Source organism: Pantherophis guttatus, chromosome 2, assembly GCF_059756535.1.
Source record: "Pantherophis guttatus breed Tessera chromosome 2, ASM5975653v1, whole genome shotgun sequence".
NCBI classification, from domain to species: domain Eukaryota; kingdom Metazoa; phylum Chordata; class Lepidosauria; order Squamata; family Colubridae; genus Pantherophis; species Pantherophis guttatus.
In genome coordinates this window covers 210,338,439-210,359,124 of record NC_142064.1, presented here as the reverse complement: position 1 = coordinate 210,359,124, position 20,686 = coordinate 210,338,439, and the positions used below count along the sequence as shown (strand labels likewise).

General features: G+C 38.1%; 2 protein-coding genes and 1 long non-coding RNA gene across 20 annotated transcripts in view; 1 reads left to right on the top strand and 2 right to left on the bottom strand.

Annotated features, from left to right (window-relative positions):
- Positions 1 to 625: 625 nt before the first annotated feature.
- MANF (mesencephalic astrocyte derived neurotrophic factor) lies at positions 626 to 7,652 on the bottom strand. Its single transcript, XM_034440088.3, has 4 exons — positions 7,391 to 7,652; positions 5,177 to 5,304; positions 3,747 to 3,888; positions 626 to 1,451 (listed from the first exon to the last, which is right to left on the bottom strand). The coding sequence occupies exons 1-4, from the start codon at positions 7,578 to 7,580 to the stop codon at positions 1,267 to 1,269; spliced, it is 645 nt and encodes a 214-aa protein (XP_034295979.1). The 5' UTR covers positions 7,581 to 7,652; the 3' UTR covers positions 626 to 1,266.
- A 73-nt stretch (positions 7,653 to 7,725) lies between these two features.
- Positions 7,726 to 13,978, top strand: LOC132710891 (uncharacterized). The gene is made up of 2 exons (XR_015732633.1): positions 7,726 to 7,861; positions 9,603 to 13,978. It is a non-coding gene; the product is annotated as an uncharacterized LOC132710891 (long non-coding RNA).
- Positions 13,979 to 19,142: 5,164 nt separating this feature from the next.
- DOCK3 (dedicator of cytokinesis 3) overlaps positions 19,143 to 20,686 on the bottom strand; it is a 190,595-nt gene continuing 189,051 nt past the window's right edge. For all 18 annotated transcript variants that reach the window (XM_034440103.3, XM_034440164.3, XM_034440113.3 and 15 more), the window contains one exon: positions 19,143 to 20,513. In XM_034440103.3, the coding sequence (XP_034295994.1) occupies positions 20,016 to 20,513 (498 nt within the window). In that variant the 3' untranslated portion in view covers positions 19,143 to 20,015. The remainder of the gene's footprint in view (positions 20,514 to 20,686) is intronic.

Genomic DNA, 20,686 nt, shown 5'->3' with positions numbered 1-20,686 from the left:
ATAGGACAATGCAAGAAAGAAACCCCTTTTTAGTTTAGCCTATCTACATGGCATTCATAACCTTAATAGGTTCATTTAATTTCTTATAGTAAGGTTTGTAACAATTTGTGTATGCTGCTTTCAAATTCAATTTCATGATTCATTGCATGTAGGCATAGCATCACATCTCATAAATTCCATTAAAAAAACCCTATAAAAACCTTATTATAGGCTCACACCACCTATTTTTAAATATTATTTCAAAATGGTTATTAAATATAGTTTTTCCTGTAGAGGTGCCTTCCTCCATTTTCCGGTGACATAACATTCTACAAAATGTCCTGTCCAATAGCTGCTCCCTGCCAAATCTGTTCAAATAATCCCACATCAAACAAAGGAATTGGAACTCCTGTATATATTTAAACCCGAAGGATTTCCCTGAACAAAACTAACAATTCTGAACAGTTCTCTTTTTGCAACACCTCAGTGCTTTCACATTTACATTGATCTAAAATGAAGAAATTCTTGTTTACAACTATGTTTTTCTCAAAAACGAATCACATGGATTTAATTCCACCCTGAGCAGAAAAAGCTTAAATTGATACTCTGAAATGCCCATACCCAAACTAAGTAAGCACAACACAAATTGCTTTAACAGTTTATATTATGTGCATCATATGAAAGTAGAATTCATACTTTTTTTAAAAAGTGTACATCAGTATATCTTCCCCTTCTGCCACTGCATATTTTTAGTTGAATAAGAGGGTTGTCATATGTACTGATAGTGGAGGTAAAGACAGAAGGAACACCTTTCTTATTCAGAAAAATTAACTCCTGTGAAAGATGTGCACTTAAAACATTTAATTTGGATATGTAATAAGTGTTCAGCATTTTAAAGAATGGAATGTAGACAGACAGTAATAACAGCAAATGCAAGCTATACTGTCTCATAGGTCATCTTCAAACCATTGTTACTTAGGTAGTGCTGGAAAAGTGCAATGTTCAGTCATGACACTAAACTAATGCCAATTCTTTTAGTTCAACTGACACTAGGTTTCATAACTTTTATTTAAAAATCCCATATGTATGTCAAAGTCTTATAATAAATCCAAAACAATAGAAATAAAAACTTAAGATATGATGAGGCATCTGAACCAGCATTGCAAGAATCCCTTCAATTTGATACTTGAAACCCAGTTAAATAAGTTACAAAAAACAGCTTTCCGGGAAAGAAAAAGTTTAACGTAGTTTGTGTGTCTTGCTAATTGATAGAGGTCACTATGGTGGTCAGAGATCTGTCCGCGAACTGGCTGCTTTTGGTGCATATTTAGGCATCAGTTCATTGATTTTACGAATGTAATCTGATTTTTCTGCACAGCCCTTGCATGTTTCACCCCAGTCGTCTAGAATTTTCTTCAATTCTTTGACTCTCAGTTTCTTCAGGTCCACAGTACTCAGGTCAATCTGTTTATCTGTGAAAAAAGGAGTACATATTAGTACATGATGCATTAACAGTCCTAGTGTTAGATGATTAATTTCTATAATCTGTACCCTGATGCCAATCATTATTATTCAGCAGTTGATCTTACATAGAAGGAACTATTTCCAGTTAATGATAGACAATGATGAAAGTTATTCCCCAAATGTATCCACTATTTCCCCCCTTTTTTTGTATCTTGTTGAAAAAAAAAGATATACTTACTCGAGATTATAAAAGTATATTGTTATTGTTACTATGCTCAGTTTATACTAGCTAAATATATGGATTTCTTTAAATAACAAAAGATTACTTCAGGTCAACTTTAATGAAGAATGCAAGTTTTCATAACTCAAATCTATACAGGTACTCCTCAACTTATAATTCATTACTCCTCAACTTACAATTCATTTAGTGACCGTTCAAAGTTACAATGGCACTGAAAAAAGTGGTTTACGACCATTTTTCACACTTAAAATAATTGCAGCATTACCATGGTCAAAATGTGGATGCTTGGCAACTGGTTCATATTTATGACGGTTGCAGTGTCCAGAGGTCATGTGATAAACTTTTGTGATTTTCTGACAAGCAAAGTCAATGTGGAAGCCAGATTCACTTAACTGTTACTAACTTTAACAACTGCACTTAACCATATTAATGAAGGTCTTAAAATAGGAGCAAAACTCACTTAACAACTGTCTCACTTAGCAACAGAAATTTTGGGCTCAATTGTAATCATAAGGCAAGGAGTACCTTACTAGAGTTTGGAAACAAAATAAATTGTTAAGGTGTTTTCAGTCGATTTTTAGTATCGTAAAAAATAAATGCTCTTGAAGACCATCCAAACCTACAGCTGATACTGAATGTGGCAGCACAGGCAGTTATACACGCTCCTAAATCAGCACACATGATACCTGTACTCTACAAACTGCACTGGTTGCCAGTATGTTTCCGGGTTCAATTCAAGGTGGTGGTAATGACCTGTCAAGGCCTACACTGCATGAGGCTGGGTTAACTAAGGGTCTGTCACTGCCTAATTATATCCACCATCCTATTGGGACCAGCAGGAGAGGCATTTTATGGGTCCTATCTACAAAAGAGTGTCATCACCCTGGACCAAGGAAGAAAGCATTTTCTGCCATGGAGCCCACCCTATGGAATATCATTCCCCTGGAACTCAGATTGGTCTAAACAGCCTGGCTTTTAGAAAGGCTCTGAAGCCTATTGCTGTGCTTGGGTGTCTGGCAACAGGGGAAGGCTTTTATAATGGCTTGTTGAGTTTATGTAAAGATGGTTCTGCTATTGATCATCATAAGTTGTTTTTGTTTTGGAATTATTACTGATGGTTTTACATGTTTGTATACTGTTTTAGCTTGCTTTTAATGGATTATTTACCTGATGTAAACTGCCCAGACTCAATTCAGATGAGATGGGTAGCCATACACATAAAACATATTATTACTATTATTTCCAAACATAACGAAAAGTATATCTTTTAGCTGATAAACATCGAATTGCTGTTATTTACTTGGAATATATCTTACTCAATGAGGCTTATTCTCAGTAATTTTTCTATTATCTTTATCCAACAATATTTTCAATGTTTAAATTAGATTTTTTTCCTTCTCTGACAGTACAATCACTTCAAGTGAGCCAATAAAGCAAAATACTGGAATAGTGATGGCAGAAAAATAGATACTCTTCACAGAATTCATTACCACAAAATATTATAGCTTAAGGAGGAAACAAATTCATGAAGGATAAAAAATAATTCTATGTCGTCTCCAAATCACTGCATATATTTTGAACATTTCTGTGAAATTATTATTACATTAGTATAATTACTACTAATACTGCTCTGAACTTGTCTGCATTTGGACTCTGTTGTGAATAACAAGTAGTACATAAATATACAAGTATAGTCACCCTTGAATAGAGTTCCACTCCAGATGATGTTATAGCTTTTTTGTTTGGTTGACAACAGTATGTAAATGATTAGTACTGCAACCTTTGGGGGTGATTTCTTAGTTTCAGAGTTTATCCTACAGTCCTGGGAGTTCTTGTGGGCTTCCAAATATTAAGCAAACCCAATCCTATTTAATTTTTTCAACATCAGCTAAATCCATCTAGCTGCGACGAACTGCTGTGATTTACAAATATAGTAAAATATCCTTTTATTCTATGAATGTTAACGGTTGAAAGAAAATGTTGTAGTTGGAGGGTTTTAATGCAATTCAGCATTTCTCTTATGTTATCCTTTATTCCATAACCAACATTTATCTGTACTTACCATATTTCAGTTCACAGATCTGACTATCTTTCTTTTTCAGTTTCTCACAAATCTTCTCAACAGGGATATGATGACTTAGAGGTTTTGATACCTCATTAATTATTTTGGTGGCTGCATCACTGGTTGCTCCAATGTAATAACACTAGAAGGGAAACAGCGAGAAAGAAATCAGGACATTTAAAAAAAAAAAGGAATCAGGAAATCTTTGAGCATCTATAAAATTTATCAAAAGCATAGATAAAACTCAAACTAATTCTGCCTTTGTTTTCTGATAAAACACTTTAGCACTCTGTAGTTCTTCCTTTTATTGAAAGCAACTAAAAACTAGGAAGACCCTTGTTTCATTATAAAATACTATAGTTATATATTGTTACTTAATTTTATTTAGTTACTTATTAATCTTTTAAAAGAAATATTAACTGTAACATTTTTTGAAGCTAAGATGAAAAAGAAAATTAGGATGATCCCACATATAAGATATGCAATGTGTGAATTCTGCAGTCTTTTTTTCCCTAAGTTAACAAGCCTTGCTTTGGTGCCTAAAGTAAATAAAAACACATCTTAATGTAATCAATCCCTTATTTTCAAACAGATCAATAATTAATATAGAGAATTCAGAAATGATGTTGTTAAATGAAAAGAGAGCATGAGCATTACTTGCAGTAGCCAGTTTTCTCAAAATAAATGAAGTCATTCCAAATCAGCTAACTCCAAGAATACTCCTGGAAACATTGCTCATAAGAACCCAGTAGTAAATTTTTTTCAGGAATGTTTTGCATAATTTAGGTGGGTGTGCCAGCTCAACTTCTTTTCTAGAGAAATTATAATCACACATGCTCCATAGATCAAGTAAAATTGATTATTATCCACTGCATGCCTTTACAAAATATTTTCTAGGGTTGATTTCTTTTTCTTGTATTACTTGGTTCCTGTTGAATTTGCTACTTCCTGATTTGTTACCTAGCTTAATTCAAAGTGCTAACTAAAGCATAATATGATCTAGGGGTAGAGACTCTCCCATGATGACATGTTCTACCCGCTCAGTGTGCAAGAGATACCATATTATATATGCTGTTAGTTGGTCCATCTTTTATTGCAATGTCTGGGTTCAGGATCAGTGTAATCTGTCTGGACTGATTCTTTAATACTATTTCAATGCATATGAAACTTCTTCTGAGCAATGCCAATATTACTGTCTTTAAAAAGAGATGAATTTTTACAATTAAAAATGTTAATCTTAGACAATATACTGCTTGTATGAAGCTTCCACTATAAATATTTCAAATATACTTTCCCCATTGGCGCTCAGTAGCAGATTTGCTAAACTAAATTTTGTCTTTTAAGCAATGTAATCTTTCCACCAACTTCACACTGCTTAAAATATGACTAATTGATTGACAGAAAACTCAAATTTTATTATTAATGCTTACAAAACGGTTTTCTTTGCCTTTTGCCTCTTTGCAGAATTTCAAAAGTTCTTTTTCAATACTGTTTGGTGTGAACTCAACATTCTTCTCTTGTAGAGCCTGATAGAAAGTTCTCAGGAATGACACACACACTGTGAAGGGAAAAAAAGACAATTGTAACTTTATTAAGAATTTAAGGGATTTAAACAAAAATGAGAAAGAACACTGCATAAAAAAAAGAAAAAAGAATTAATGCAGAAAATAAGCTACTGGGGGGGAGGACACAACATATTTGGATGATGTATTAGTGTAGCAAAAAGCAGTGGGATAATATAATATGAAGTAGCTGAATTAGCAAGTGCTATAAGCAATAGACATTGCTGTAGCACTCCATCCTTATTCCATGACATCAAGTATCTTAATACTTGACTTCATTTGCTCATCTGTAAGCCTTGTTTGTTTTACAAAAAGGAAAAACAAGGCTGTAGGCAAAGTAATGCTTCTTTCAACAGAATGAAGAACGGTACATAAAGTGCTATCCTGTGAAAAAAAAGAAATATACTTTGTTCATTGCAACTTTGTTAAGTTTATGACATTGTTTTTAAGCCTCATAATTTGGATAGCAGAATTTTTTTTAGTTTTTCAGATTTGGGAACCAAATGAACAACAGTGCTCATTTTCTCAAGTTATAAAGACAGGAGTCTTTTAGAGAAAAATAAAATATTTGTATCTCAGTCAGCATCTTCGATTCCCACACTATTAAACTTTACAGAAGCAAAGGGAGGAAAATGTGTGTTCTTTGAAAGAGAAGTGATATATGATACCACATCTTGTTTCATAGGATACCCAGTGGTTATAAAAATGAATACACATTTCTTTAATTGCTCTGAATAGTTTTATGTGCTAATAGCAAAGCCCCTAAAAGATACTGGCTGAACAAATTCTTACTTTTCCCTTGTAAGACAGCAACTAAGAGTGCTAGTTTCTGAAATGGAAAAGATTTTAAGGAAAGCCACATACTCTTTCCTAGAAACCATTGCCAGAAATCCCAAACGTGTTCTGATTTACTGCAGTATCAGTGTAGATATAACACATTAAGCAAACAGCTAACAAAATGTACTTATTTTTGTAATGCTTAAATATACTACTGAAAAGGCTGTGACTAATTTCAATTCAGGTTTGATCATGGAACAAAGTTAAGTGTAAATAAAAGTGACTAACCAACCCGCTGTTCACGTAGGAAGTGTCAGACAATAGAGAACCAGGAAACATTCACTTTATCACACCTGATTTAATTAATTTTGAGTTATTCAAGAATTCAGAGTAGGCTAGACAGGAATTCCCATAACGGGAGGCCAGTTTGGTTCAGAGTATATGAATAGCCCCAAATCACTCAGGAAGTTTCGAGAGTGGGCTTGAATCTGGGTTTCCTGGCTCCTAGTCTCACACTAGGTACAGAATACACACACACACACACACACACACGCAGTACAGAATACAAAAAAAAAAAGGAAATACTCTTCAATAATCCCTTATAAAAAAAGAACAAAGAAGATCCTTGACTGCCCCTTGCACTATAGTAATCGACACAGCAGTTACATCTCCCTCCATATCCTAGTCACCTTAAATCCCAAACTCAAGATTAGAGGAAAGTTTGTTGCACTGATGTCTCTTTACTAGGAGGTGCGAAACTAAACGCTTTTCGCCTCATAGAAATGCTGCCTAAGAACTTAACCTCCTCTTTCTCTCCCTGTCTCAGTCCTGAGAGTAGCCCACTTCCCCGAGCCGGGGCCTTCCGGATCATTGGCACTGTAATGGCCCACAGCCCTAAATCGCGGCCTTTCCCACTTTGCGAAGGGACTTCAGGAGGCCACTTCGCAAAGCCGGCTTCCTTCCAACGGGACAGGGACTCCCAAGCAGCGGACCTCAGCCTGTCGCCGGAGGACTACCATTCTCAAAAAACTCCTTATTTATACTTTGGCAGGGTTTAAGCTCCACAACAATCCCGCGAGGTAGCTCGCATCACACCCGGTGATGGAAGACGAAGCCCGTGGGAGGCGGGAAAGCTCTGCCTGGAGCCACCCCTCGCTCCGATGGGAGCAGAAGCGGGTAGGCTGAGGCGCTTTCGGCTCGCTTCTGCCCTTCCCGCCCCAGCCAGCGGAGCCCCGGTAGTCCCGCGACCTCCACGGCTGGCTGTTGCCGCCTCGCCAGACCCTCGCTCGGCGAAGCCAGACTCACCTTCGCAGTCTCCCTCTCGCAGAGCGTGGCTGTCTCCGGGGAGCAGGATCAAGGCCAGCGCCGCCCAGAGCCCGTTAGCCGCCCGCATCCTCCTTCCACCGAGCCCGACTCGACCGCTCGCTCGGCTCACACTGAGCTCCTTCACAGCCGGCACCTTGACGACGCACTTGCCGCCCACTCGGAACCTCATTGGCTGCTTTCCCCTCTTTTCGCTCTACATTAGAGGCTTTCGTTGGACCATTCTATAACAAGCCTCCACGCTGCTTCTCTTGGTTGGCCCAGCCGTTTTCAGGACGGGCGAGTTGGCGGCCCCCGATTGGACGAGCTTTTCCGACGGAAGACGAGAGGCGCGCATGTGCCGCTAGACGTAACCAATGGCGGATCAGTGGCGGCGCAGAAGGCAGTCGCGGCGACCGAAGGATCCGGGAATCTCAGCCGGGGCGGCGTTCTCGCCCGTGGCGACGAGCTCCTGTAGGTGTCAGCTCCGCAAAGCCAACGCGGAGTACGGAATCCGCTTGCTCTCGCCCACTCTGAAGTTCCAGCACCGGACAGTGACCCCCCCCCCGAGTGTGGGAACCCTCCGCGTGAAGGGAGGGGTCGCTCTACTGTTCTCGTCAAGCAGCCTCATTGCAAGTGGACCGCCTTAGACGGTCTTAGGCCTTCGGGAAGGCTCCTTGGTGTTAAGGGGATATTCTGGCTCATGGATATCATGGATTCTCGGAGCCAGGAAAGTGGGCCACTGGTGGTGAACCTTACCGGCATAGGCTGAGTGGCGTCCGCTTCTGGTCTGGCATCTGAAATAAAAAAAGCCCATCTGAGTCAGGTCACCGGGACCAGAAGTTTTAGTCTTCCGAGCTTTCGGACGCGTGCTGGAGCCCATCCTCGGGGAACTTCTGGTGAGAGAGACGTTCCCTGAGGATGGGCTCCAGCACGCATCCGAAAGCTCGGAAGACTAAAACTTCTGGTCCCAGTGACCTGACTCAGATTGCATCCTGCAACATTATCCTGGGACGCACATATTTATTTGTCTTTATTCGTGAAATAAGAAGACACCAAGAACCATTCTTGGGTCTTTTTTGAAATTGGGACCTCAGTAATTATTGGATCAGGACTCGTCCGCCGGATGAGGCTCTTCAGGGCAAGGGATCTTATGAATCTGTTTAGATATGACGGCATCCTCTCGAGAATTAATTATTTTGTCAGGCTAAAGTAAGATAGTCGGAGATAAAGAGTAGGGGATTTGCAAACTGCCTCCAGGAATATAAGTGAAAATGAGACAAGCCACATAAACATGACAACTTCATGATAGGAATTTTGTGGGACTGAAGATAATTTTATGTGTGACATGAAAACTATACTTTTCAGGACAAACTATAGTTTGTCGCAGAAACGACTGCCTGTGAAGGCTCCTGGATTGGGGCTGAAAAGTGAAAGTGGAAGCAGTATGCTCCATCCCATATTTGGGTAGACTAGGTTGCCCTGATTTTAAAAAAAAAACATTTTTCGGGATTGACCAGGGATATATATTTATATTTAGATGCTGAAAGCAATTAAGAAATTATACTACAAGAAAGAGGGAGGAGACTTAAAACTTCAGTACAAGATCTTTTTTGAGATATATGCATTGGCGCAGTGATTAGAATGCAGTACTGCAGGATACTTCTGCTGATCACTGGCTGCCAGCTGTTTGGCAAATCAAATCTCACCAGGCTGACGTAGTCTTCCATCCTTCCCAGGTCAGTAAAATGAGGACCCAGATTGTTGGGGGCAATATGCTGACTCTGTAAACCACTTAGGGCTGTAAAGCACTATGCAGCCGTATATAAGTCTAAGTGCTATTGCTATTTATATAGCAACCCAACTCAAGGTAACTGCAGGCAATTTACAGGAATAAAACTTGTTGGATATTTATCCTACGGTTGGGTAGGTAATATATAGAAAAACTATGTTTGTGACTTTAAATGATATAAGAAGAATGATTGGCTGTGCTATTATCAGGCAGCCATAAAAGTAGACAGGAAGCCCGGGAGCTCCTGTTCCTGCTATTTGATGATTGATCTTCTGAAGAGGGACTGTGTGTGACTGAAGAGAACTGTAAGCAAACTATGTTTTGTGTTGGAGAGTGATTATTTGAAGACGTGTTATCATTGTTTTGAGAAACCAAGTTTGTTTTTTCACTAAGAGTAAATAATGTTTTTCTTTCACCGTTCAGCATCTGTGAGTATCTGTGTTTAACCAGCAACGTATCTCTTTGCTGTCCGGTCTGTTGCCTACTATGCAGAGGGAAGTTTTACCCTCAGCACTGGTTATGGGCCCAGTCTGTATGTACCAGTTACAGCAATAAGGGAGTTGCGACACACACTACTCCTCCAGGCGTTCTGATATATTTCATATCTTGGTGAGGATGGCACAAGGTCAAGCTCCAAATTTATCGCTGATTACCCGGCTGGATGGCACCAACTACAAATCCTGGTCCACCAAGTGCAGTCTACTGTTGCGCAAAGAGGGGCTATGGGATGTAGTGCAGAACCCACCAGATGTGGCCTCCTGGAATGCTGACAATGCCGAGGATGCCAGGAAGATAGTGGAGTTCCAGAGGAAAAATGAGAGTGCATTGTGCATAATTGATTTGATTCTAGACGATTCTATACCCAGCTTGTTCACATTGAGGGTGAACAGTCTGCTGCAAGATGCTGGGGTAATTTGAGACGGCTTTATGTTCATGACACTGTGGGGGCACAAATTAACATTATACGAAAGTTATTTCGCACATGACTCCTTAAGGGTGGTGACATGTTAACATACCTGAATTACATGAAAGGTGTTTTTCGAGAGCTACATCAGAAGGAGGTGGTTTTTTCTGAGCAGCAACAGGTTTATATACTATTATCATCGCTGGATGAGAGCTACGACGACGTAGTAACATCATTTGAAGTCCTCACACAGCAAGAACTAACTTTGGCCAATGTAACCTCACGACTACTAGAAGAGGCCAGAAGGAGAGAAGAAAGAAAACAGCTGAGAGAAGAACCTGGGTCGACTAATGCAAATGCAAATAACCATGTATATGCTGTGAAACATTGTTTTAATTGTGGCAAGAAGGGTCATATAGCCAAGTTTTGTAGAAGGCTGAAACAAACAACCATGGTTAAAGATAGGAAACAATGTAATGTAGCTATGTCTGATAAGGCACCGGTTAACCACCATCGTGGGTTATTGATAGCAGGGCATCGCTGTGCATTATCAGAACTAGAAACTATTTTGTAAAAATGTTGCCCAGTAATAATAAGATTTCTTTAGCAAATGGGTGGAAGCTAAAGTCATGTGGTGAGGGACTGGCAATATGTCCATAGGTAAAAGAAAAAATGCATATGTTATACGTTCCAACTCTAAACTTTATTATCGGTTAGAGTATTAGTTAAGCTAGGATATACAGTAACTTTTAGGGATAATGATTGTTTAATTGAAAAGGGTGGAACGAAGATTACTGGAAAATTGAAAGATGGTTTGTATGTATTATCTAATAATCATGTTACAAATGCTGTATACTCGAATGTCAAACCACATGACGAATGTGTTCACTTGCTCCACAGACGAATGGGGCATATCAGTTTTAAAATGCTGCAGAAAACTGTTAAATTAGTTGATGGGTTGAAGCTGAAGCCATGTAACCAGTATTTAAATTGCAATATTTGTAATCGGCAAAAGAGCAGAACACTCCCTGCCAATAGGTTTGACGGATTTAAAATGAAGAGACCACTGGAAGTGGCATTCGCTGATCTAATAGGGCCAATGAAAGCTAGTCTAGTGGGTGCTTGTTATGTCCTAAGCATAGTTGACCATTACTCCAGGTATGGTTTTTGCTACCTATTGAGGAATAAGACAGATACATTTCGGTATTTTGTTCAGTGGATCAAGTTTGTCGAGAGAAAAACAAAGCAAAAAATAGTTACCATTGTAACTGATAACGGTACTGAGTTTGTAAACACGAGGTTTAAATCAATGTTGGACAATGCTGGTATAAAACATAAATGTTCAGCTCCATATAGACCACAACGTAACTCATATGTTGAAAGGAGATGACAAACTTTACAAGCAATGATGAGAACAATGTTAGCTGATGCAGATTTACCAGCCGGTCTATAGGGAGAAGCCATAATGTGTGCAAATACACTCTTGAACAATGTCGTAAATACAACCACTAAGAAAATACTCCATACTGTATGGCATGGAAAGAAGATGGATTTGAGTTACATTCACACATTCGGGTCACCTGCATGGGTACATATTCTATCGCAGTTAAGACGTAAGGGCCAGAGTACGGCACAACAATTAATATTTGTTGGTTATAATTCAAAACACAGGTCCTACAGATTTTGGCTAAAAAGAACAACAACGGTAGTTAGTGCGAATGCAAAGTTTATGGAGCATGTAGAGTGGAATAAATTGGGGACTGAGAATGAGGTTATCATTGAAACTCAGACTGAAGCTATTAACGAAATGCCAGAAATCCAGAACAAAGAGGTAGAGGGGGATGTAGTACAGGAACAGGTGAAGGTGGAGAGACCATCTGTAAGTCCTGATCTTCCAAGAAGGTCGAATAGAGTAACAAGACCACCTGATAGGTATCAGGCAACAATGATTATCAAATAAAGTTCCTACAACATATAATGAGTTAACCACATTTCCACCTGAAGATCAGGAAGTGTGGAGATCTGCGAAGACTAAAAAACTAAAATCTTTGCAGAATTTAAATGTTTATGAAACTCTAAAAATACAAGGTAGAACTATACTCTGTAGTAAGTGGATATATAAATTAAAGACTGGTATAAAGGGTGAACCAATATATAAGGCTAGGCTGGCAGCTCAAGGATTTAATTTGAAGATTATGATGAGGTATTCGCTCCAAGTTTAAAAGCTATTACACTAAGTGCAGCGTTGGTAGGGGCAGCTAGATATAAATATATAATCATTTGGACGTAGAGACTGCATACCTACATGCACCACTACAGCACGAAATCTATTTAAAGAAACTCAACAAAACAAACATAAAACCCAATAATAACTACTTGATGGACTCTACATCAACCTGGGATCCCCAGGCCTGCTGGCACAACCATGTCTTCGGAGCCTTTTGGAAGAGTATCGAGTCCAGTCTATGAAGATGATGTTGCACAGGAGGGAGACACAGAAAAGGCCCTTCCAAGTGAACTTCCTTAATGGAATTTGTAACATACCCTGCTGCTATACAACTGCAATTTTTATATGTAAAACACCTTAACACTTTTGAGTTGTAACCTCAATCACTGGTTGTTGTTTCCTCTGCACACAAAGACCTGTTTTTACTGACGAGTTTGTGGAAATAAATTCATATAATAGGGCAGAAAATTACAGCATGATAGGCTTATGAAATGAAATATTCTCTTTTAGAATATAACATACAAATTAGTATAGTTTTAATTTTTTTTCTTTCTTTGGTTCATCTGAAAGAACCAAGATACCCATTCTATTAATTTTAATCAGTCTTGTAAGGAAAGAAGAATGCTTCTTTGTTTTGTAGTTCAATTTTCTAGTGAGGTTAGTTTTGTTAGTTTTGAAGGCATGAGAGATGAAAGATGTTACTGCCTTCTATAACATGGTTTTAGTTGATTTTATCTATATGGTGGCCCATCTTGCTTAATCAGCTCTGAACCCAGAATACTGAAATGTTAGAAACATGCTAGCCAATTTCAACACGATTAACCAAGTTTTACTACCCTTTAAGGAACTTTTACGAAAGCTGGAAATGCACACAGCCATTTGTTTATCTTTATTGTGTTTAAAAATGTATAAAAAATAGCTTCAGGTGTGTTTCATTACATCTTAGTTTAACTACAGAGGATTTAATTTATGTAGTCTGTATGTTGAAACTTGTTGATTTTAGAGTAAGTAAAATAATCTCTAGGATTATATGTATGGAAAAATGCTTGTTTTCCCCTTCTCCCTTGCAAATGAATAGAATTTGTAAAGGTTTCTGTATTTCTCCTTTGAGAACAAGTGAAATGATACATTAAGAGCAGGGGACTTTGAACATTTACTAGAAAAACAATAGCTTCCCCAATGGTCAAGCATTGCTTACGACACCATTCTCCACTGGATGAAAATAACCCAGCAGCAAGGCTATGCTTTAACAACCCCCGCCCCCGCCCCCCATAAAACTAGTCTTCATTCAGTTGTTCATTTGTCTGCCTTGGAAAAGTTTCCTCCAGTGAAATCATTCCAACATTCATTATGCATGGTAAAAAGCTGAAACTAGGATGAAATAAATTTTATGGAAATAAGCAGATATTGATGATCAGGTAAAAACAGTGGCTTCAGATTTTTCAATTTTTAATAGAGAAAAGGAGTTCCAGAATTTCTATTTTTCTGCATCTGCTATTCAGTAATACATTAATGTTTCATTTTATTGTAGCATAATGCTTTGCTTTCTATATACTAAGATGGAATTAATTTTGCATTCTTAATGGCTATACTCTTTCAGGCACTTGTTTCTATTTTATCCTCTTTTGTTCTATAGTACTGGTTACCAATAAAAAAAACCCTCTAGTGGATCAGGCTCTGCATTCCTTCACATTCACATAGTGTTGTTATCTGCTAAAAGCCTGCACTTGAACACATTGGTTTTACATTTAGGCACTCCAACTCTCAACCTATTCTTTTAATAGGTTGGGCTTTAAATAGTTGATAGTGTAATATCTTAATTCTTCAAGTGCTACTATAAGTTTTCCAGCTATCCCCCTCATCAAAAGTTGATCCTTATGTGGCTATTGCTGTATCGTCTGCATAGATGAATAGACGCGTGTTGTTGGGGACTGGTTGATCATTTGTGTGTGTTATACAATGTTGGAGACAATATACTTTCTTGTGGCAGCCTTCCTTCTGTATCCTCCATCTACTGTTCTTAGCATTCAGTGTCACAGTTCTGAAGGAAGCTGCCAATGACCCTGGTAAGTTTATTATATCTGGTGGTAATCAACTTGAGTAGCAATATCCTATGGTTAACAGGGTAATGCGCTGTAGTTAAGTCAATGAAAGCCACTCCAGTAATTAGCTTTCTTTTGAAAACATCTTCAATGTTGCATTAAGATTTAGGATTTGGCCACAACAACCTTGTCCAAGGTCTAAAAACTGCTTGCTCCCTTATGATCTTTGCATCAATGAATTTTGAGATATGATTGGGAATCATCCATATCCATTCCAGTGCCTTGTGGAGATGGCAGAGAAGTTATACTGGTCGATAATTTTTCAGATCGTCCAGGTCTTTGCTGGGTTTCAGTTCAATTGCAGGAGCCACTGCAGAATACAGAGACCAAACTCCTTTATCAGTTTTGTTTTTATGCTGCTTTACTCATTTTAAAGGGGAATATTTGTAGCTCAGGGTTGAAATGAGGGGTCCTTGATGCTCTGAGCTTGTTTTTTTTTTTCTTTTGTTTGTTTGTAGACGTTTCATTACCCTAACTAGGTAGCTTCACAGTGCTAGTGAGTGCTGTTTGCTGTCAGTTTATATTCTGGTGTCTTGCCTGTCTGTGGTGGGTGGGGGTGCTCTTAGGGATTCTTCCTTTGGGCTGTTTACTGATGGCTCTGGCAGTTTCTTGTTTGGGGTATTGCTTACTTGATTGTTGGTCTGAAGTTGACCTTGGAGTTAATCTATGCTGATCTGAGTGCTGATTACTGATGGAGAGGTGCTGGAGTCTTTTTCTCTTCTGGGCTGGTTGATTAATATATACAGAATATAAAGAGTATTCTTTACTTTTCTGAATACATACAGAGTCTGGTATGACATACTTGGCCATCTAAATAAATATTTCATCACTAATTCAGAAAATATATTTGCTCAATGCTTTTTAGTATCAGTATTAATCTTTAATTCCACATCACAGCAGTTGAGTGGGGAAAGAAAATTTCCAAAACAAAACATCAGATATTTACACCTAAAATTCACATCACTTATTTGTTGATTCTGGAAACATGCTATCACAATATATACAACCAAATATCTTTAGGATTCTGGTACATTTTTTCCTTTAGTTTGTTTTCCTTACAATTAATACAGGTTTTCTGAACAAGAATACACAAAAAGAGAACTGGTTTAATGTGTGTGTGTGTGTGTGTTTTTTTAAATAAGATTGGCATAGGTTAAAAAACACATTTACAGGGCAGAATACCAGACATCACAATCTATACATTTTTTGCTCAATTTCCTGTACAACTACACAGCATTCATGTGAGATATCTACATAAAACATAATACAGAGAAAATTAAGCAAATTGTACTCCCTTTCTAAAGTTCCTGCAGTCTCATTATTCCTCATATAGAAAATTATTTAGTCCCCATGAACAGTAAAATGAGAACAAGGGTGGGATGGGGAATCAAAATGATTATGGGGATATTTCCTGGGAAAGGATTTGTTTTTCCTATAATAACAAAATTTAACTATATTCTCTATTACTAATACATGATGGAATGAATTCATCCCATTTTCCAACCAATAATGTCTTTAAACTTTCTTTTCCAAGCAACATATTTTGGAGCACTTTATACCTTTTTCAAGGCAGCATGATTGTGCTATTTTTGTGTCCAAAAATATAAAAAAGATTATTTTCCATTAGCTACCTGCGTCCCAAAAAATGCTTTTTACAGAAAGCCACTTTAACACATAGATTCCATGCAATAGTGCTTATTTGGTAATCTGAAAAATTAATAAGCAACTTTAGCAATACAGCATAGGGTATCTAATAAAGAGCCTGACTTCTACCCATATACAGGTAATCCTCGATTTACAACAATTCATTTAGTGACTGTTAAAAGTTATGTCACTGAAAAAATGACTTATGACTGTTTTTCACAGCATCCGCATGGTCACGTGATCAAAATTCAGATGCTTGGCAACTGGTTCATATTTATGATTGCTGTGTCCTGGGGTCATGTGATCACCTTTTGCGACCTGACAAAGTCAAATGGGGAAACCAGTTTCACTTAACAACTATATTACTTAATTTAGTAACTGCAGCAATTTACAACTGTGACAAGAAGTCTTAAATGGGACAAAACTCATTTAACAAATGTTTCCCTTAGCAACAGAAATGTTGGTTCAATTTTGGTCATAAAGTGAGGACTACTTGTATTTTGTGATCTTCCAGTTCCAAATTATACAATGTTTAGTTTCACATTTATCTTTTAAAATATACCGGAAATCTGATTTTATACTTTGCACAGATATATACAGAATGCTTCCCTTAAAAAGCTATCACAAATCTGTGTGGAGACACACCAACATCATAAAAGAAACTGAAAAATAATGGATCCTGAAAATTCTTATTAATATATCGAAACGGGCCTTTCTCCACAGAACTTGGTGATAATGGCAATATGAATGCGCTTGGTCTTTGAAACTCTATTTAACATCTACATGAAACCTCTGGGTGAGGTCATTTGTTGGCATTGAATCAAGTATTATCAGTATGCTGATGATACTCAGTTATACCTCTCTGCCCCGGGCCATCCAATTGGATACTGTTGAGGTAGTCTGCCAGTACCTGGATGCTGGGAGAGTCTGGTGGAGAACAGGTTTTTTTCTCAACTGATGAGATTGACTGTGTCTTTTAAAGCCCCCTGAATCTAGTGATCTTCCCTTCTTAATTCTGGATGGGATGACATTCCCATGATGTGGGAATGTCTAGTAGTCCTCAACTTCTGATTGAGAAACAGCAGCTGTGGCAAAAAGGTCCTTGAATAGAGACGTCTTATGTATCAGTTGTGCCAGTTCATAGATTGGGAGGCAGTGCCCTAATAACCTCCCGATTTTCCTTTGCTCTGGTCAATAATATCCAGATTTTGGAGATTTCCTGGACAAGTCCCTGAAGTTATCTTGCCAAGTTTTTTCAGTAATGGTTTTGCAATTGTCTCTTTCCTAGGCTGAGAAAAAATGACTGGGCCAAGGCGGAACTAGAAGTCAAGTCTCCTGGTTTTTAGCCTGATTCTTTTTTCACTACACCAAATTGGCACTTTACACACACACATACACACCTATTTAGACTTATAGCAACATGTTCTATATGAGGCTGCCCTTGAAGAGCATTTGCAAGCTCCAACTGGCCCACAATGCAGTGGCATGTAGTTGTGGACACAATACAGTATGCTGCTATGTAAACTTCACTGGTTCCCAGTAGACTTCCAAGTGCAATTCAAGGTACTGGTTGTCACCTTATCTATGAGTCATGGAGCCAGGTTACTTGCAGTACCATTTGTTTCTGCCTGTTCCACTAGACTAGATGCATAAAGATAGGCATGTTCCAAATGTTCTCAGTGGGGAAACAGTCACCTGGTAGATCCTAGGAAGTATGCCTGGTCTGTTATGGCACCACCCTTATGGAATAACCTCCTGCTGGACATTGGAATAGTTCAACCTTTTTCACTTAGAAGTCTAAAAACCTTTAGACACTCATGCTACAATATCATTGGAGCCTGACTTGTGTCTGGGGAAAGTGCTGGTAAAGTGTTTTTAAGTCATGGTTTTTTTTGTCATGGTCTATTGCTAAACAGTGCAATCATTAAGTGAGTCGCAATTGATTTTACTATCTTTTTTTTGCTGCATTTATTAAGTGAAACCCCAGCTTCCCCCATTGATTTTGCTTGTGGAAAACCCCTGGGAAGATCACAAATCATGAACATGTGACCCTGAGATGCTGCAACCATCGTAAATACAGGCCAAGCGCCCAATTTTGATCACATGACTGTGGGAATGCAAAAACCAATTAATAGTTTTTTCAGCACTATCATAACTTCAAGTGGTTGTTAAACAAATGGTTGTAAGTAGAGGACTACTTGTACTTCCATGAAAAGCAATTTCAGCCATAGAAAGCTGTGGACAATGAACCCTTGGTCTTTAGATTTGTTTCCTTTTTTTCCCTACAAATAATAATTCACTGATTAAAGAACTGAAGATTTTAAATTTGTTTTTTTCCTAGATTCTATTTAACATTTCACGAGCAGACCTTCACTCATACATTGGCTATTCTTTTTCGCTTTTATACTCAAGTCTGCTTCAAAGAAGAGTACATTTTGAGAGTATAAAGGGCACAAGAAGGAGAATCCATTCTACCAATGTTGCATGTTCTATTAAAGGATAGATATCTTAATTACTGACTTTTGTGGGAGAAACACAGAGTAAATCCATTATAGTGAATAGGATCCTAAAGTATTAAGTGATTCATAATTTAGTTCGGACTTTTGTGGTACAGCCATCAACTTATACATTTTTCACAATGTGCTTGTGAAAAATGTAAAAATAAATGGGATGTTTACCCTTCCAAAGACTGGGCAAAAAACAAATCTGGATCTTAAAGCTTTTCCCTTTATATTTTCCCTTTTGAGAACCTGGAATGAATTATAAGAAAATGAAGCATTGATTAAAATTCTTCAATTATCAATATAAAACTATTTTGCATTATAAGTTTTCCATATTGCTTAATGTGTGTATTCCTTTCATATATTTTCATACACTTTTCCAAGTTTAGTTACGCTATCAACTACTGCATAATATATGGCACCATGTATCATGATTCCTTTGGTGAAAATGTATAATGGCAACATGTAAAATTAATTGGCAGAACTAATTCTTGAATACAAATTAAGTAGCTCCTTTCTTTGTATGTCAATGTCTTTCAATCAGTCACAATTTTAATACTTCTACCTTAACCCACTGGAACAGGGTTTTTATTTTTTTGGTGATCTGAGAGTCTTTGGGGAACATGATACAAGACATTTGAGGCAAAGATCAAGTATGCACTCAGATCTTCCTTTTATTTTATTCTAGACCAGATTCCCAGCTGCTGACTCAATAGTTTATTCCTTTGCCAATCCTGAATTGGCTTTTGGCAACACCATTTTTTAGGAATAAAAGAATGCTGGGGCCAAAAGCTTCTTTAGGCACAGCTGGCCAAAAATGGGCTACAGGTTGTTTGAATACACCATGATGAGAAAAAAAATTGAAATAAAAAGTCTAGCAAACTAGGAAATATGTAAAATAGGCAATAGCAAGCGAACATAAGTCAGATTGCTTCAGCATTCCTGAGGCAGTGCAAGGAGATCACCACAAAAGAGTTCATATGCCTGAAGCCTGAAAGATCCAGTTATCTTCAAAAGCAGAATTCACTGTATTTAAAACTTTAAACTGCACCTTCTGGCTTGACATTTCATGGAATCTCCAAATCCATTTAACACAACAAATAAACACATTCCTAGTGCAACTCCTTCGATTTGTGCACATCTTCAAACCAAGAAGAAAGCTTGTAAAAATCCCATGCCGCTTCCCCTTGTGTCATTCAATTCTTCCTGTTATCTGAAATTGTAGAAGGAATGTAGCATCCAGTGTGGGAAAAAGAACAAATCCCAAACCACTAAAAACCTGGAAAGTATAAAATTAAATAAAAAGGAAAGCAGCAGTTTTTTACATGCTGGCTCAGTCTCTGATTCCAGTCAATCTCACAGAGCAGAAGAAAAATAATCAACTTCTCTGCTTTTTTACATACTGTTCTGGTTCTAAAACCTGGAATGATCATACAAACTATACTCTGACAATTTTGCCTACTGCTCGCTGATGCCATGCTCCCATGCCACCCTTGCTTGCTCCTCTTTTGCACCAGTAGCCGGCTGGGCAATTTTGCGATGCAGTGCTCGATATTTTTCATCCTCTTCCAGAATTATTCCCTCTTCGTTTGGGTGACGGGAATGATATGGTTTAGGGGGTAGAGCTGGAGGGTCCATAGTGTCCTGAGGAATGACTCCAGACGGAGCAGAGTGGCTTCGGCATGGCTGGGTTTTGAGAGTTTCTAAAACATCAGGTTCTGAGAGACTGTACCTGACAGGGAGATAGGGTGTCTCTAAGTCTTCATCAGTGTTCCACGTCTGGCTCGGGACGGAATCCATTGTGTCTGTTCGAGGAGGGGGCTCAGATGAATGGCCAAAATTACTTTCACTTAGTGAGGAAACACCACTGCTAGCGCTACCAGAAAGAGTGGAATTGCTTCCATCCAGGCCAGACTGGGGACTTGTGGGGGATGCAGGTATCGGATGAAGAGGAGACTATTTAAATGGAAAAGCAAAGCAAAAGAGACAGGCATGCACATATTAGAACATATAAAGAGTTTCATATAGTTCCATGATGAATGCTTTATATTTGAAATAGATTAAGAAATATTATTCCTATTTTCAGCTCATTTTATGGTAGTGATATCCTTGATTTTCATCTCAATTAA